The sequence below is a fragment of the Serinus canaria genome, chromosome 10 (assembly GCF_022539315.1).
Source record: "Serinus canaria isolate serCan28SL12 chromosome 10, serCan2020, whole genome shotgun sequence".
NCBI lineage: Eukaryota > Metazoa > Chordata > Aves > Passeriformes > Fringillidae > Serinus > Serinus canaria.
The window spans coordinates 6,521,841-6,541,252 of record NC_066324.1 but is presented as its reverse complement, the minus strand read 5'-3'; the positions used below and the strand labels follow the sequence as shown (position 1 = coordinate 6,541,252).

Sequence of the window (19,412 nt, the reverse complement as noted above, 5' to 3'; positions counted from 1 at the left end):
GCTCTCCAGCTTTGCTCCAAAGGGGGGTGCTTGGACCACAAGTTTCTATTTTTGATATCAGAATGTGATGCTAAAACCACATGGCTGCTCGAGCCCTTGGGTCACAAGATGCTAGTCTAGGTTGTGTTTTGGGTTCTGTTAGTTGTTATTCTATGATCTGTGATATTTAATGCTATTAAAAATTGTAACTCAAGGGAGCTGCTTAGGGTTACTGGAAAGCTTTCCCTTAGTCTTTGGGATTCAAACCTACCAGCTTCAGAGAGCTTGAGAGCAAAGGCTGAAAGCATTCAGGTGTTCCATGGAGCTGGATAAACCATGCACTTCCATGAGTTAATTCACTTAATTGAGGCCTCTTCTGCATTGACAGATCACTGTGTGAATGAATGGATTCCAAAATCAGCTTGGGAGTTATTTGATGGCTATTGAAGTTAAGCCACACTAGCAAGCCATGTGCTAGAGGCAGTTTTGTGGGTTTGCTGTGTCATTTGGCACAGCTGCACAAGCTTTCTCAGATGCTGGCCCTGTACAGAAGTTCAGGGTTTTCCATGGATTAGGATGCATGAAGGCTGCTGTGTTGCACTTAATCTCAGTTCTTGCTCTGAAAGAGCAAGAAGGAAGAAGTTTCAAATCTCTTCTTGCTGTTTCTTTTGGAAGCATTTGAGCCTTATGGTGTAGCCTCCTTTATTTTAGATGGCATTTATTGATTTGAATTATTCAGCTTAATTCTATTCTGGACAAGCTTTTTGCCAGAATTTTTATTTTGCCTTCTTATTTAAATAGGTCCCTAATGAATTACTGTAGCTGTAAGATCCCTAGTGAATTACTGTAGTTCTGTATAATGACTCTTGGGAAATACTGGATGCAGTCTCTAGAATCAGATCTGTGTGTTTTCAGATTGCAAACTTTTGAAGTCTATCCCTGAGCAGTGCCCAGGGTCCCTTGTTGTTATCTCAGTTTTCCAGATATTCCCACATTAATAGACTGCACCTCTGGTATCTGTGGGCAGGTATCCAGTGAGCAGTTGGTTAGCAGGGTAAAAACTGGGAGGTAAATCTGGATGCAGAGTTCTTTCTGGGATTTGGTATAAGGTTGTTTGGTCTCATGCATGGAAGTTTTTTATCCTACAATGTTTCCAGCTCAGTACTTCTGTATTTCTATGTTCAAACTGACTTACTCTGAGTTGGCATTACAGTTTGGGGGAGTAGTTGGCCAAAATGGACAAAAATGTTCTGCACATAGCTTCTGACAAAGTGTTGTCTTCTGGTTTAGCTAACCAGGCCTTTTGACATTAATGGAATTGTGTCTGGTTACTCCAATATTTGTACTCAAGTTTCTGTTGATCAAGTCTTTTTGGATTCCTGTTAGACATCACACTGAGGCTTCAAGGAATGGGATCTTTAAGAGCACAGAACTTTGCTACACTGGAAGTGCAAATGAAACTAAAATGACATTTGGTTTTTATCTTCCTCCTGTACTTCATAGTGCATAGATTCAGACACTTTCAATTTGATTCTCAGCATCCTGATTGTGTTCAGAACTCTTGGTATCCAGACAGTGTCACAAAATATTAGGTTCATGGAGTGTTTCCAGGAGTCCTGTCACTCTGTATTTCCCTGAGCTCCTCCTCACCCCCACAATTCAGGCAAGTGAGAGATTAAATGGTGGAGGAACAGCAACTTGATTCCTCCAAACCAGTACTGGCGAGGTAGATTCTGGTCATGGTGGCATCTTGGCAGGAACAGAGGAACATTCCTACCACATGTGGATAATGTTTTCAAGCCAAGCTCTTCCTGTTCAGCTGGCTGTCCTGACCTGTCATGTCCAAACTGACTCCCTTCATCAGTCAAGACTAATATTTGTGCCCAGAGAAATCTGGATTTATTCACATTTGGACAGCGTGACATGTGGCAGACTTGGGAGGAGAGGACAGTTTAGCCCATGGGGTAACTCTTGTTGGCTGAGGAACAGCTGCTATTTGTATTTTGTGGTGAAGGTGCAGACCAGGCATGCTTGGGCTCATTTCCTGGCTTTGTCATGGACATCTCCAGGCCTTCTTTGGGCTTTCTCTCTCATCAGCAAATGTGCTAGCTGTGTTATTGTCAGGTTCTGTGGTCATCTTGTGGTGTTGGATGATGGGCACTGAGCTGCTCCAGTGATGGGAACTGGGATGAGAGTGCCCTGTGCTTGTGCCCTGAACCAGGTCTCTAGCAGTTATCATAACAGGCTGAACTAATTCAATTATTGGGGTAGTCATTTTGTGCTATCCTACCTGTGATGATACAGCCTTGTTGCTGAATGGCATCCCTGTTTCCTTCACACCTGCCTGAAATGTCAGGGCTGAAATGTTTCGTCTTTTGCTCTTTGAGGCTTCACTGGAAAAGGCTGCTTGGGGCTGCTTTACTCACTCTTTGGTAAGTGATGGATTTTAAAAGAGCCTGAGGGTATTATTTTCAAGGATGTTTTCTGAGCCATACTGTCATTGACAGAAGTGACTTACTCCAAGTGTCTCTTTGAAAATGGAACTCCTGTTCCAAAGCCACTGAAGTGCTTTTGAAAAATATCCTTCCCTGTTACTGACTGCAATGGACTGTCTCCTTTAAAGCAGGGCAAAATTAGAGTCTAAGTGTTATGTGCCTGGCTAATAAACTGTATTGTAATTAGTACCTTGGGGAGGCAGGAACCTGGGAGAAGGTGAGTATAAAGAGAATTAACTTCATGTAGAAGCTGTCTGCAAAGGATGAGTGAAGAACTGGAAGGAGATGAAAACATGTGATTTGAAATGGCTGTGGAGGTTGAGAGAACCCAGACTGGAAAAGTTCAAGCAGAGAAAAGAGAGTGCTCGTGTAGGCTGCAGTAACCATAAGTTAGTGGATGTCTCTGGCTTTGTGTTGAATGCTGAATCCAAAACCATTCCCACTCTCCAGTGCCTGAATGATGGATTCCTCCCAGAATTTGCCATGTTCCTAGGAGCAGTGATCCTCTATGGGAACCCTCTCCTGTTGTGCTTTGGCTCATGTCAGACTCTGACAGGTAAATAGAAGAGGTGGGAACTTCTGTTTTCCTCGTGTGTGCTCATTAAAGTTTTTCAGGGTCTGGTGATTCTCCCTTGCATAGATTTAAGATCATCCTAAAGCCATGACTCTCCTGCTTACACCATGGCCCTCCTTGCTCACCTCCCAGCCTGCCTCTCCCTTTAGTGGGGAGTTTGGCAGCAGCCAGCACGTGGCTCCTGTTTGTACCCTTGGCACTGCACAGAGACAAGGTGGAAGGAGAAATGAGTGGCTTGTGAACAGCTTGGGAGGAGGGTGTGACTTAGCAAACAAGGAGGATGACACGGACAGTGCTTGTGTGGGCTGCAGGGTGTGAGGTGGGGATAAGCAAGCAGCACATGTGGCTCTGGGGCAAGCTTGGGGTGTTGCTGGTTAGAGACCTCAATTCCACATGCAGAAGTGTAATTCAGTATTTCTTTTGAGTTGCCCACAAGTGCTGTGGAATGGCACATTCCAATCTGGTCATTTTGTTGTTTCCCTTTTAAATGGCTTCCTGTGTCCCAAGGCTTAATAAATTAAAGCATTTGAGGCACTGGTTGATGGGAAAAGCCTCAAACTTCTCCCTAAGGTGAGTTCCCATTAGCTGCAGCCAGGCAGCTGGATAGGGAGTAGAGCAGGAGAGATATCAGCAGAGCCAGAGCAGAAGAGAAAAGGAGTAGGACTTGTCAGAAGAGCTCCTCTCCCAGTATAAAGCCTTTATATAATCACTGCTCTCCTCCAACCGTGAAAACTGAATTCAGCTTCCTTCAAAGCTTTTACTAATGCTGCCTCAGAGTGTCCTGCCTGTGTCACTTCTGCCCTGGTTCATGCCTGGCAGCTGGCAATGTTTCAGCAGCCAGCTCCACAGCTTCTTCATCTGCACTGTGGCATAACTTGGGTGCACCCTTAGTCCCAAGTTCAGCTCCTGACCATAAATTAAGCTAACCTGAATGTGACAGGCTTCCTGGGCAGGCTGGCATTATGGTTTCTGTGTTATAGCAGGAGCCTTCTCTGCAGGCAGGGAAGTGGTGTGTTAGGAAGTGTTTTATGGGGTGAACAAGCAAACCTGCATTCCTTTGTAGGGGTGGAGAAGGGAGGGCGTTGCAGTGTGACAGCTTGGGATTGTGCCTCTCCAGTGGTAGTGCATATTCCATGGGATAGTATAGAGGAAGGGCTTTTTTCCTGTAAAGAATCTTCCAGGGACATGAATTTCATCTCCTCCTCTCAGCTGGAACCCAGCATGATGGTGCCCAGTTTTCAGAGTCCCAGACCCATGGGTGCATCTTGCTACCAGTTCTGTATGTGGCCAGGAGTGCTGCAGGAACCTGCATTTAAATTACACACTTTGAATTCCTCTTCACCTGGCTTTCTACACCTACTTGCTGCCCATGGAGGAAAAAAAAACATCCATCTCTGAACGTGTCAAAGATGTTCCAGCAGCTTTCCCTTGGCTGTTTACTTTGACAGAGAGATTGGCTGCCCCTGCTCACCAGCCCCTGCTGCTGTGCACTTATTCCACATGGAATTCTTCATCCTCCAGGTCTAAATTGTGCCGGCAGCACTGTTCTGTGCTACAGTTTTTAAAGCATGCAGAAATGCAGCTACAGGCTTGAGGTTTGTGCCTCTTTGCATGTTTATGATGTGTTATTTGGCTGCCAGTGAAGATGACATAACATTTAAAAATAAGTAAGGATTCGAATACCTACTGGCTTTGTTGTAAGTGTGCTACTCAAGGAAAGTTTGTGCTAAAAATGGATTCTGGCACTGGGTGATTTTATGTAGATACCTTGTCAGGGACTAAAATACCACCTGCTTTCACTCAGTGAGGTCAGTATTGAGCATTAGACTTGGAGGCAGAAGGCTTCTGTGGACACTAAGTCTGTGGTTGTGATTATATCACTGTAGGTTGGGACCTCAAAAGGTTAAAAAACTGGATTTTGGCTGTGGTGTGCATCTGTTTCAGAGCATCAGAAAAAGCCTCTCAGGTTCTGCTCAGGCAGTTTGTGTGGCCTGGCTCTGTACCTGGGTCTGCTTTGAGCTCTTGGTGACTCAGGCTGACTTTCCATGGTGAATGTGAGGGGGGAGCTGCAAACAACACCCCAGTGATGGTTTTGTTCACAGTGCTGTAAGTGGGGCACTGCACCTTCCCTTCCTCAGGGAGCTGGGAAAGGGGGTCAGCCCGCTGTGTCCCGTGCAGGATCTGCAGGAAGCAAAGGAGGGAGGTACTGACAGCCCTGCCTGCCTTGCTGTTGGCTGCAGTGAGTGCCTGGGTTGGAGGTGAGGTTTTTATACAGCCTATTTGGATCCCAGTTTCACTAGAGTGGTGGAAAGTGCACGTTTACCTTTGAGAGGCACGTGGCTTTGTTCTGGTTTAATCTATTTTGGAACAAACTGTGGCTTTGCACTGATGTATCAGCTTCTGACCAAACAGGATATCTTCCATGGGTGCTGAGTGCTCTGTTTGCAGTGTGCAACAGCCTGGAGCATCTCTGTGTTTGTGGCACAGCTGTGAAACCCTGCAAGAGGTGCTCAGGTACACTTGTTTTGTGCCTTGTGTGTTGGCCAAGGGCCAGGGGCACAGGATGCTGTGGCTGCTGAAATGTGGTGAGGAGATGCACAGTGGGCTACAGGAGATGACAGGAAACTTTTCTGTTTGATGCCAGAGAGAAGAAGGTTGCCAAAAATGTGTGCCTTGCCTCAGCTGGGAGTGTGATGTGCTGTTTGTCTTCCTGCATGGTGCAATACCCTCTCTTTTCTCAGGCCCTGAAAATCCTGACCTTGAACGTGTGCTTAATTTGGACTGTGTCAGTAACCTCAGAGTTGGTCACTAGAATATAAAATCAGTTTTTCACACCAGTGAGGCACAGATCCAATCTGCAAGCTCCTCATGGCACCAGTACAGTAACTTGCAGATTTTTCGAGTGCTGGCCTAGAAACAGCACAGGCACATGCAGCAAGAGCCAAGCTAATAACACCCTACTTTCAGCAGGGGTTCAGCTGTGGCATCTATTATCCCTGTCATGTGAATGCCAATTTCTGTGCAGAGATGATTTCCAGACCTTGAGCAGAGCCAGCTTGGGTGTGTCCATATCACCACCTTTTTTTGCTTTCCCTTATGTACATGTGCCCAAAGCCAGCACAGGTGTTGGCATCTGCAGTGAAAATGTATTTCAAGTTTTGAATGACTCTGCTGGACCAGGGAAGGTGTTAAAACAAGTGATCAGCAGCCTGAGACAGGCAGTCCTGATGCCCTCACTACTTTGGTGGGGTGAGGAGCAGCAAGAAGAACTGTTGGCTGGGTTTGGGCAAAGGGTATTTAGGTGGTTGTCCTCTTCCCAGCCATCCAATGGGGAAGGAGTGTGCAAAATGCCAAGGACGTGGCTGCCTTTTTAAAAGTTTGGCTCGACCACAAGTGATCCATCTCAGCACTGGAATTGTGGAGCAGGAAGATGTCAGAGCAGAGGATCAGCATCATTCCCTTGGGTTTTGAAGCCTGAGCCTGGTGACAGTGGGAGGAAGGGTGACCAAGCCCCTGGGGACCAGCTCCACAGGAGGAGAGCTGGTAAGAGTCTCCCACTGATGGGATCACATTTGCCCCATCCTGCACAGCTGCTGGAAGAGAGGATGGGGTGACACCTGAAGAAGTGGGTGGAGGCACCTGGAAGGAGTGGCACTTCTGGCATGGTCCCTTTGACTCTGCAAGGAACCTTGTGTTTCCCAGCTCTGTAATGGAGACTGCATTTGTTTTCCTTTGGGAATGTAGTTGCCAGGCAATTATTTTACACCCTGTAGCACTGCAGACATGTCTCTTCAAGTCCAATCTCTTACCACATAACTGAGAAAATGTATTTTACATTAAAAAGAAGCCTTTTGAAAAGGCCCTTCAGGCATAAAGTCAATGTGTTTTCTATATATAACCCAGTATTATTAATACAATGAACTTAACTGGAGACTCTGTGCGTGAGTGACTTGATCATTGGATATGTGAACAATGTGATATTCATTTTCAATGTACTGTGGCTCTGCCTCCATAATGGTGCTTCCAGCCTTCAGTTCATTTCTTAGTGATAAAGTGGGGCAATAGGGTGAAGCAGGTCTGTGGATTGTGGTTTTGCTGAGCACTAATATAAAATAAACAGCCTATAGAGAAAACAAATTTACTTTGGTTCAGAAAGGCTGAGGTCTGTAGATTCGGGACAGACAGGGATGATGAATGTGAATATGTATTACTGAAATAAGTCCAGAATGGCATGGCATAAGCTTCCCTGGATTTAGTTACAAAAGTTGCAATACAAATTGCTTTGGCTGGAAAATTTTACGGAGGTGATTGATTTTTTTTTTTTTTCTTTTTTTGATGTGGGTCATTTATCACCGTGTGAGTTACGTGAGACATTTTCCTTTTTCAATCATTGAAGAGTGTTTTAGAGTGCTGTTAGGAGGCCCCTTTAGCCCAGGCCTGTTTGATGTCAGTCACCTGATCCAAATGTGTGTATGCAGCCTGCTGTGGCTCAGTAAGGGGAGACAGTGCAAGCGTGCTACAAGTTTTAATCACTTCTAGTTCCTGTGTGTTGCAGTGTGATCACAGAAAGCCAGAGGGCTGGGTTACATGGTCCTTTCTAGATGCCCAGCCTGCTTTCTGCATGAGCAAGGTCTGCAGGTGCCAAAGTGGTGTAGTTTTTAGTGGTCCAGTTGACTGTTCTGGACCTGTGGAGTGACAGCAGCCACACAGCTGATCTGTCTCAGAGCCGCATCTTAGTGGAGCTGCTGTCAGAAACAGAGAGGGAGATGTCTGGAGTCAGTGAAACAGGAGTCATGCAAGAGGCAGCAAAGCTGCCACAGCAGAAGGCTGAGTCCAGTGCTGCAGGTAAAGGACTGGCTGGTCAGAGCCCCAGTGACCTGCTCAGGGGCAGATGTCAGCACAGATGTGCACAGATGTGAGATAAGGAGGGCAGGCAGGCACACTGCCACGGGCAGCTGTAGTTCCAGTGCTGTTCCCATTTTCCTGGGCACTGGCATGTGCCATGGGTAGACCACTGGCCCTGCCTCTGTCCTTGTGCCTGCTCTGGACCTGTCTGCTCCTGTGGGTGGTTTCACACCAGTGACTTCTTGGCCTCAGACTGCATCATCTGCTCTACCTTGTCTGCATGAGTTTTGCTGGGTGCTGTCTTTGCTTCCTGGAAACTGTTTTGATCTTGTGTTAGAGGCTTTTTTTTCACCAAATACCCTCTTAGTCAATTCTTCCCATCCCTGACTGAGCAGCTGTGTGAGTTGACAGGAGTCAGGAAGCAGCAGCCTCACAGCTGTGGGCTCCTGGTGTTTCCCTGCCGTGTTTTAGCAGGAGGTTGTCCATCTGAAGCTGCTGTGAGGCTGCACCATCCCATGGCCACATCCCTGCTCTTAAACAGCATCTCCACGTGGGCTGTGCTCTGGAGTGATTGACCTGGCATCAGCACACAGGGACTTTTTATAATCCTCACAGCCTTTCCACATGACATCAGTATTTTACAGGGACCTGTGGTGTCTTTTACAACATTTTATGTAACTCTGGATAAACAGAGTTAGTGTCTGTGAGTGGTAATGGCTGGGCTGCTGGGAACAGGATTGTGAGAGGAAATGTGGGCAATACACTGTTTTTATCCCTCAGTGACAAGGGCACTGGAAACATCCCACACAGAAATGACAAGTTTAGTCAGGTTAAGCCTTACATACAGAAAGTCCCATAAAAGTGGAGCATGAAGGCTGGGGAGATGATTTTAGCCATGGGCAGGGGTGTATTTTGCATTAATGCAGGTAACATCTGTGCTATGCTATTGCTGATTTTGTAGTTGGTCTTTGTAAGGTCACAGCCAATGTCACAGTGAGAGTTTGGGCTGTGCTGTCCAGGCTGCAGCCACCCTGGATAAAATGCACTTGTGTTCCTGTTGTTCTCTGGCTAAGAATCTGCATGTTGACAGTTTATTTCTCAGTCCTATTTTTATTTTGGGTTTTTTTTTTTTTCCCTCTCACTGTGACTGTCAGTTTTGGAGGCTACTCTGCTGATGCTGGTCTCAGCATTTTGTACTTGGATGCTATTTTCTTCTGGATGCTCAAGGCTGGTGTGATGGATTTGTTCTTTCACCATACCCCCTGCTCCTCATAACCCACTTAGCAAAGGCAGAGCTGGTAGCACTGGGTAGCAGTGCTACAGCCAGAAGGAGCAGACAGGGAAATGCAGTGTGGTCTGGCCAGAGGAATAAGGAGAACTGCCAGCTTTTATCAAGAGAGTTGGAATTTGCCCTGTGTTGTTGTCCTCCTCCTGCTTTTGTTTCAGTCTTTTCCCCAAAGTAAACCAGCAAAGTATTAGGGGATGGTGAGACTCTTTTTCCCTGCTGTGAGTGGGTTAGTGTTTGTAAAAAGGAAAAGAATGGCTGAAGTCCCACAGAAATAAGAGTGGAATGAGAATTGGGACTCTGGTTTTAGTTCCCTGGTTTGTCACCAGTCTGCTGCCTCTGTCACTGTGAATTGCACCTGGAAAGGGTGCAGTTTTCTAGATCTGAAATCCAGCTGTCCAAAATCTGACCCTTTTGAGATCTGGCACCCACACGTGTCTAAACACCATCCTGTTTTCTAGGCATTTATATATATGTATGATAAAAGCCTAAAATGAGGCAGCCAGGTCGAAGTGTGGGAGGCTTCCAAAACTAGTTAATACCAGCTGGCCTTGGGAAATCACTTTGGTTGGCTTTCAATCTTCCAGCCTAAATTATTCCATCAGAATTTAATTTTGTTGACTGTACTTGTCTCATTAATAGTTGGCTCTCTACCTCAGTTTACACAGCTGTAATGAGTAATCATGAGTTTCCCATCCAGGTACAGCTCAGAAATGAGCACCACAGACATAATTTTGCATGCTCAGAGCTGCATATTGATCTTGGAGAGATTCCCCAGTCTGTCAGAATTGGTGCTCACGGGACCCCAGCACCAGCCCTGTTAGACCACACCTTGCAATAAAACCATGGATGATAAATCCTTATCCATGGTGAAAGGTTTGGAACTATAGATGGTCTTTAAGGTCTTTCCAGTCCAAACCATTCCATGGTTCTCTCTGCCATGGGTGCCTGGTGGATCTGCCTGTGGCTATGGGATGTTTGTACCCCCTCCTTGGCATGCCTGGCTCTGGAAACACCAGCACAATGTTTTATAGCAGTGTCTGTGCTGGGGCAGGGACAGGCTGTGCTGTGCCCTCTCTCAGAGGACACCCTTGTCCCTCGTGAGTCATGGGGCTGTTTCATCCCAACAGGGACCTGCACCTGGTGTTGCAGGCAGAGTGGTGACCTCCTCTCCCTCTGACACACACACCTGGCTTTGGCATGGGAGCAATTACTGCTCTTGCACTGCCTTTATTCATAGAATTTGATTTTTAGGTTTCTTTCTCCTTGCCTTCCTCAGCTCTTTAGTCGGGGAGGATTACACTGGTGGTAGTATGAAATGAGAGCTGCCTGTATGAGAAGAGAGATGGATTTTCAGAAAACGTTAACTGGAGATCTGACATGGACATCACAGTCAGGTTTGGGTGCTTTTGCTTATGCAAAGCAGCAGAAGTGGGTTGTTTCCATTTTCCATTTTGTTGCCAGTGGGGCTGTCTTTGTCCAACTGTGCCCTGGCAGAGGCAAACTGGCCCTGGAGAAGAACTGCTGTCAGAATACTTTAAAGTCGGTCAGGCTGGCTCCTGCTTCGTGAGGTTTATCAGCAAAGATTTTCAGTGCCTCCAGTGGGAGGCTATTTTTATTCTATCCAGGGGCTACCTTCTGCTCTGAGGTCTTTATCACATTTTTTTTGGAATAGAGAAACCTGCGTCCTTTAGGACAACCTTAAATACCTTCCTCTTTTGCAGTCCAAAAAACTAGATAGTTTTTTATTCAAGGTAAAAGTTATTGGCATTTCTGTGACACATTCAAGATTTCCTTTGTTGCTTTTTTACTGTAGAAGAGGGACACTGCCATAGACATGAGAATACTCTATTTTCTCCATTGAGCAGAGCTGACAGCAAGTGAGGTACTTAATGGTTCATCCTTCATGCTCTGATCAGTGCTTGACTGTTGCAGAAAATCCACATTGTGTTTCACTGCACCATGTAACCAAGATTGGAAGAGCTCTCAAGAGATGATCTTGTTCATTTTCCTGCCCCATGGCAAGATCAATCATTCCTGTGTCTTTCCTGACAGAGGCTGGCCTGTTAAAGACCTCTGCAGGCTTTCCAGGCAACATATTTCAGTGCCTCACAATCCCTACCAGTAAAATCTGTTTTCTCCCCACCTTGTATTCAACCTGAATCATCTCTGCTGCAGTTTAAACTTGTCACTTCTTGTCCTGTCCATTTTGAATTCAAAGAACAGGTCATTCCTTTTTGCAGCAGTGTTAAATATTTGAAGACTATTCATGTGCTTCTCTCTTCCTAGTGTTAAATACCCACAATTTGTTAAATCATCCCTTCTTCATGGTGGATTTAAATCTTCTATGTAAACCTTAATTGGCCTGTCTTCTCAAAAATAGTCTGTGACAATCCCAGTCATTAACTAATCCACAAACAGTTTAAACCCTTTGATCAGCATTTTATTTATATATTTGAGTAAAAGCATTCAATGCCAGCTAAACTGCCTGTTTGTACATCACTGTCTCTGAGAGTCCTGATAGCCTTGTGCTGGTGTGCAAGCAAAGAACCTGCAGGGTTTTCTGCTGCTCCCTAGCTGCATTTCATTCCAAGGGAAAGGCTGGGTGCCTGGCAGGGTGTGAAGCTGAGTGTGGTTTGTGCCTTGGTTCCGTGGGACAGTGCACCGTGAAGGTTGTGCCTTCAAATAGAAAGGGAGCCCAGAGATAGAATCATGGAATCATGGGTGTCTGCAGGCATCCAAAATACACACTGATGGGCACAGGAATTCGGAAGTGACATGTGCTCAGACAGGTGGTAGGCTGTGAAATGTCACTTGGTATTAGGACCTTCTGGCATGGCTGTATTTGAACAGTCAGGTCATGCTTGGAGCTCAGCTACTGTACTGTGATTTGGATGTCCTTGATGGGTATGGTTTCAGCTCCAAGGAAAAGTCAGGGAAATTTGCATTTTAGCAGTACATATGGGGAAGAATGGAAGGCATGGAATGTAATTTTCTCTGGGTTTCTCTGTTGTAGGTGAGTGTTTTAACCACCCTGGAGCGGCGGTTCAACCTCCAGAGCGCTGACGTGGGCGTCATTGCCAGCAGCTTCGAGATTGGCAACCTGGCCCTCATCCTCTTCGTCAGCTACTTCGGAGCCCGCGGGCACCGGCCACGCTTGATAGGATGTGGAGGGATAGTCATGGCCTTGGGTGCCCTCCTTTCTGCCTTGCCTGAGTTTCTGACCCACCAGTACGAATACGAGTCGGGAGAAATACGCTGGGGAGCTGAAGGGAGGGATGTGTGTGCTGTCAACGGGTCCAGCAGTGATGAGGGACCAGACCCAGACCTTATCTGCAGGAATAGGACTGCTACCAACATGATGTACTTGCTGCTCATCGGGGCACAGGTCCTCCTGGGCATTGGTGCTACCCCTGTCCAGCCCCTGGGAGTTTCCTACATCGATGACCACGTGAGGCGGAAAGATTCCTCCCTGTACATAGGTAAGGCTCTCTGAACCTCTCCTCCTGGAAGGCTTTCCTTGTGGGCTGGCATCTGGCTCCTGTTGCCTCTTTGATGCCAGTGGAAGGGATGCCTCAAGGCCTCTTCTCCATGCGCTGCTGTGCTTGTGAAAGTAAGTTGGCATGGGTCTCTCCATCAAGCAGCAGGGAAGCACAGTAGTGCTTGCTTATATTGTAGCAGTGGTAAAGGTTGACAGCTGTGATGATTGGGCAGATGCTCATTCCTTCTCTTGTGTTTGCCCAGATTGCTTTAAGTTCTCATATTGGTGGCTTATGCCTCACTTTTAGCTGAAGAATTTTCAAGTGGTGTGTGTGATGATGATTGACTTTTTCATTTTGGTTTTTTTTTTCCCCCCACGTGATACCCTAGTTCTCCTCCTGTTCCAAAGCATGTGTCTGAGTGATCACTGCAGTCTGAGGAGACTGAGAGGAGACACGTGTTGTCACTACCACTTTCACATTTTAGCAAGGAAGTGCCAGTTACAGAGTAGGTGCTGTGACCCAGGATGCTGTGGCAGGACCCTTGATAATGTGATCCCTGTAACGGAATGGGATGTGGAAACTGGTGAGGTCTATTTTGAGATTCAGTGAGCCTGAAGTAGAACTCATGGTTCTGGTGATCATGTTGCAAAATTCTTTCGTATGGTTGCGCTGTGAAATTTGCCTTTGATTCCCCAGCGAAACATCTCAGTTATTGGGGCAAAGTGCTTATGGGTTTCAGCAGTAGCTCCTCCTCCCAGCAGGTTTAAAGAGGATGTCGTTGGCAAAGTTTTCTTTGAAGAAATGTACCAGCATGGCACATTCCTCTTTCTGCAGGATTTGTCACTAGGTGAGCTGCTCCAATGGAATAAATCATTGGAGTGTGTGCTGCCATTGTTAGTATAATCCTGGTAACCAAAAGTGGGCTCTTATCCCATCATTCCCACCTTGGTGTGACATTCAGCTGAATGGGTGATCCTGTTCCCCTTTAAGTTTTCTTTTCCCAAAGACATTTTTATCAGGTTTCCAAGCTGAGTGTGGCGACTGACAGCAGAGCTGAGCAGTCCTGCTGACTTTCAGAGTGCTTTTTAATGTCTTGGGTAGTGCAGAAGCCTGGTGGAAGGTCACTGCATAGTGTGGCATTCATGGAGGTGTTGCTGCTTAACTCAGAGCTTCGTCTGTGTATTCAAAACATGTCCCTGCTTTTCTGTGGCTGGCCATAAAATCATAGTATTTCAGCATTTAGCTTTGTCCTTGGGTCATTATTCATCCTCACTTGGTCCTGTGTTTGTGAGGGATCCACTGGACAAGGAAGGATGATGTATAAAATACAAGATAATGTACAACCCAAAGGTGAATAATGAGACTGAATTCACTGGAGCAACTGTGCCAACACCATAAATGATGAGCTGGAATTAAGAGTGATTCTAAGATTATCTATTATAAATAACTCTATGGAGGAGCAGCAACTTCTTTCAGTCTGTTCCGTGGGCATTTTTTAAGCAATGCTTCATATCTTGAGAACAGGCTGGAGGAGGGTGCATGAGAGGAGGATTAGGAAGAGTGATTCTTCTTCTTCTTCCTGAACTACATTCATCTTGTATGCTAAAATAACGTGTTTAAAGTTGGCAGCTCAACTGTAGCTGGGAAAATGCTTCCAGAAAATTATTTCTGCTTACTATGTGGTGCTTTTTTATTTTTTCTGCAGAGATAAGGATGTTGTCTAACCGTATTTGTTACTACATGTGGAGTTTAAAAACAAACAAAGAAGAAAAGCCACACCAAAAAACACTCACCACAAAACCCCAAGCATTTTGGGGTTGTTTGCTTTCTGGCTTTGGCTATGGAAATCATAACCTGAATTTCTACATCTGAATTGTGGATTACAGAGGAGTGCCTGTGTATGCACACTCAACCAGCAAGGAAGTTTAATTTCTGCCCTGTCCTAGCCTATCCATCACAAGTAGGGTTTCAGATATTGGATGATTAATTCATCTATCAGCTTGCAATCAATTTTGCTAGTGAAAATAAAAGCTACCAGGAAAAAAAATCCATTCCATGAATGAATATAAATGGAGAAGTAACAAGTGGAAGTGTCATCTTACATTGGTGGATACTTGAGAGGGAGTCAGATTGCTCGGTTTAAATGTTGAGAATTATTTGCTCAGATTTGTCTTTAACTGATTATTTTTGTTGATGTCATCAATGCAGTTTTCAGTGGCCTTAGAAGAAAGCTGGCTGAGCAGCTTACCCACTTTATTCTGCTCTGTTTCACAGAGGAAATAACTGCAGAGTGGATACTGTCACTGTGCTATATTTATATCTGTTTGCTTTCTCATAATAGCACACTCACTCAGTGGGGGCTGTGTGTGACCAGATGAAATGTTTTTGGGTAAATTCCCTTAGTTGAAATTAGGGGCAAATCTGGCATAGATTGCTCTCTCAGGATAGGAACTAATTAATAACAGTGAGAATAGTCTGGCTGAACTTTGTAGAATGACTGGCTGCTGCTGAGAAATGATCAGATTGACCAGTTTGTGCTGCCCTTAGTGTACTGCTCATGTTGAGTCTGTGTGGGCTGCACTGGAGCTGAGGGTTAGAAGCAGTCTCTCAACCTGACAGCTAAGCACTAGTCATTGTTCACCTCTGCAATAAAAATCCTCATGTCCCAAGGCAGTGAACTAGATAGAAATAACTGTGTGCACTGAGAGGGTTTGTTTTTCCTCTCTCTGAGTTGTATGAAAGTTAAGTGGAGTAATAATATAATATCTAATACAGTCACTTTGCAGTGAAATAACAATACAGGACAGCTTCTCTGGTTATTTTAAAAAAAGTCCAAACCCAAAGAACCCCCCCAAACCTTCTTTTTTGTGTGTTAATAATCATGTGTATGCAGAAGAATGCAGATGTGATACCATATGGAGTTTAAAGTGATGCTTTGGCTTTAATCATTAGTGGAACTAATAGCATCTGTGGAGTGTAATATTCTCGTGGCTGTGGAGCCCATCAGATTTCTCCTGTGGTTTCTCTGCAGTGACAGGCACACAGGAGGCTGTGGGCAGTGCATCCTTTGAAGTCAGGGGTTGCTCGGGCTTGTGCTGTGCCAAGGAGGTGGAGATTCTTAGAGTTTCTTAATTAGAGAGGCAGGGGTGAGCTACTACAGGAATATTTCTCTTCATGGGCTGATGACTTGCAGCTTCATGTTTCTTGCACTAATGGCAGATTTATTTTTTGCTGCCTGCAGTGTGTTGCTACCAAACTCAAAAAGGTTCTGTTGCTGTAGTAACCAGGCCTAGGAAAAAGGGGCTGTTTTGGTAACCCAGGGCACAGTCAACCAAAGAGATGAGTGTGTGAAAGTACACACCAAAGCATGTTCCAAAGGAAGCATGTTTGAGCTGTAGCAGGGTTAGAAAGATCATGGCACCATGCCTGCTCTGGTTAATCATGGAGCCATTGAACAGTTTGGGTTGGAAGGGATCTCAGAGATGATCCAGCTCCTACCCCTGCCATGGATAGGGACACCTTTCACTGGAACAGGTTGCTGGTCAGGAAGAAACTTTCCTCCTGTTTTTAGCATCTGCCTCAAAGGTCATAATGCTGGCAGTAGCAGCCAGAAGATGGAAAAAATAAAGGAATTTTCTTAGCAGTTTGAAATTGGGGAAAATGTTCTGGTTTGGTGCTGGTTTGCTTGCTTCTCTCTGAGTCTGATCTTGTATTTAATATTGGAACTCCCATCTAGAGGTTTCCAAACAAGCAGATTAATTTTACCTGTGTGCTTATTGGCATCTGGCATTGGCACTCTCCCCTTTGAGTGGAGGAATTCATCATTCCTACAGACCATGTAGGGCTTGTTACTGCTCCATCTTCACTAGTGTCAAAGGATTCCTTCAATTTGTGGCACTATTTTTTTTAAAGGAGTAAAGACTACTTACTATACAGTTCTTTTCTCCACCCACTAATGACTCACTTGGCATTTCCTTTTTTAGTTCTTTTTCTGCTCACTCTTGCTGAGCTCTCTTGAAATCAGTGAGGACTTTGTCATTAGGAAGGGAATCAGAGCTGATACAAAAAGGGGAAAAAAGCCCTGACCTGACAGTGGTTGTATGGATTTGCTGCCTCTCAGATAAGCAGGAGCTTGCAAGTGTTTTCTGGTCACTGCTGCTCCCAGCAGAGCTTTGTGAGTGCCATTAGAGCCAGTGCACTGATGTGCTTGGTTAATGTTTTTAGCAGCCTGAGACACACCTTCTGGCCTTCCTGCTGCATTTCACATTTGCTGATAAAAGTCCTTGCATCTTGTCTGGGACACAGTTACCTATGGAGGAGAATGAATAGTCTCTGGGAGCCAGTATTTGATCTGGGACAATTAAGGGCTGTATTAAACAGAGGAAGTTGCTATTATTCTGTCTCCAGTTGATGGAGGAAATTGATATTGATGTTGGAAGGAGCCCTGCCAGACTGTGAGACTCATTCAGAAGAATGCTGTGCTGATCTTTTAGTGCATTTCAGTGTCTCTTTGCATTTGTTGAAGCTGTCTCTGTGTTTGGCATCGTGGGCACACACCCCACATGTTCAGGCCCCATGATCTGGGGCTACTCACTGAACTGCAGTAATGTGAGGAATGGCTTAAAGGAAACCCCAGAAGGGACAAGTCTTGAGTCAAGAAGTTTGTGCTGTGGAGTGATGAGTGCTCCTGAGTTATTGATGTGCAAGGGTGTATCTGAGCACAGCATCCTCTGGGGCACAGAGCTGTCCTTGGCCTGTTTCATGACAGGGCACAGGAATGCAAAAGTGGATACTCAGCTCTGCTGGATGTGTCTGCTTAGCTGCTTTCTTCTGTCTTACCTATTTGGCCTTTTCTGTGTGTATTTTGGTTTTATCATATGGTTGTTCTGGCTCTTACCCTTGGTGTGAGAGGAGAACTGAGCAGAATGGTCTGTTCTTACCATATCTGCCCTGACTAACCCTGTAAGAGGGATGGGACCCTGCATTGCAGCTGCTGGCTTTGACCTTTTTATTAGTGTGGGGATATTTTGCATCAAATGTGTAGAAGCACTTTTTGTTTTGTGATGGCAGAGAGAAAGCTCACTCTCACTTCTGGTGCCTTCTGTCTTGCTTTAAGCACCAGCTCAAGATTTGCTGCAGAGGAAGACAAACGTGCCCTAATTGGAATCTTGCTGTCTCCAGGGATAAATTTGTCCATTTTGAAAAATCATTTATGGTAGCTTACGTCAGTCAAAATGATAGCAGCCATTGTGCTTTGGAGAAGGAGAAACATTTTCCCAAATGACAAGAATGACTCTATACCTCACCAGCATAGATACTGACTCTCAAATGAGAGTCAGTATCTATGCTGGTGAGGTAGTGGCAAGTTATCAGCATAAGCTGCTGAAATCAGAGTTTGAGTCAACATTTTATATTTATGTTCGAGGTTTGCTAGTTTTGTCTCTACCCTGATGAAAAGTCTCTTACAAGGAGGATGAAAGCATTTTGATCAGTCTTATCCTTTCCAAAGCTCTCAAATTTCTTGACATGTATGTCTGAACCTACATTTCTAAACCCCAGGAAGTCGAATAATTGTGTGTTTATAGCATACAGGTCATATCATCAGCCTTTTGAGGCCATCTATTGATGTGTATTGATGGGAAGGCCTTTAGGAGCCACCTGAGAGGTCTGTACAGCTCTGCCCATCCTGGCTGCTTATCCTTTCACTCCTCACAGCATTTCCCACTCTCCTTCCTGTTGTGCTCATTTGTGGTCTGCAATCAACGTGGGTACTGTATTCACATTAGCCCTTCCTGCTGTAACATGCTTCTCTGAGCTCACCACCTAAGGCTCTGCCAGCCTTGTGCATTCCTTACCCTTTTTCCTTTTAAAGCCTGTTTTATGAGGGCTTTCATAGTGCATTGTAGCTGACTCCTATCTGTTGTATTTGCTCCGTGCCCACTCCATACCCATCAGCTGCCTGGTGACTTTGTCCACCCCCACGTGGGCACAGAAGCAAGAGTTGTTTTTCCTCCTTGCTGGTCTAGGCAGCTTTATAGGTGTGCAATATTTTTAGCCCGAAGACGGAATTCTGCAATGCTTTTGTTCAGTAAATGCATCCTCCTACGGGTGATTTGGAGAGCCTTTCCTTCCTGTCACAGCCTCCCATGGGCTGGGAAAGGCACAGCATTAGCTCTGAGCTCCGAGGAGAGCTGCTGCCAGCGCCAGGGCTGTGATGCCTGCTCATTACTGGAAGGTGTCTGTGTGAAAGATTCTCTGGGCTGTCTCCCCCGTGGACTGGCTGTGATCAGGTGAAATTACACTGCTTCACACAGATATCCTGGTATTAACCCACTGATCCATCAGTAGCCTGCAGCCTTTTATAATCACAGCCCTCTGGGGAGGGATGGCTGTTCTCATTTGCTGGGTGTCAGCAGGGCTGGCTCCCTTACACACGTCCCCTTTTACAGTGCTGGTGGTAATACCCTGGAAAATTAAATGGAAACACAAACAATTGTGTAGGGTGTATTACAGCAGTAACAATAATCAATTAATGGGAATAACCTTTCCCACAGCAGGCAGGAAGGCTGTTGCAAAAAGCAGTGGCTGAATGGATGTATTTATTCAATTAAATAAATACATGCACAAAGTCGTAACTGTTGTGGGCTCCATCATTTTACAGCAATTGTTTCAGTTACCTTAACCTTCTGCTAAAAGCTTTTTTTTTTTTTTTGCTGTTGTTATGAGCTGAGTAAATAAAGCTTGGGCCCAAC

General features: G+C 45.4%; 1 protein-coding gene across 1 annotated transcript in view; it reads left to right on the top strand.

Moving 5' to 3' along the window:
• The window catches only part of SLCO3A1 (solute carrier organic anion transporter family member 3A1), a 132,489-nt gene that overhangs the window by 10,362 nt on the left and 102,715 nt on the right, over nucleotides 1–19,412 (top strand). The window contains exon 2 of the mRNA XM_030228372.2: nucleotides 12,195–12,660. Within this exon, the coding sequence (XP_030084232.2) occupies nucleotides 12,195–12,660 (466 nt within the window). The remainder of the gene's footprint in view (nucleotides 1–12,194; nucleotides 12,661–19,412) is intronic.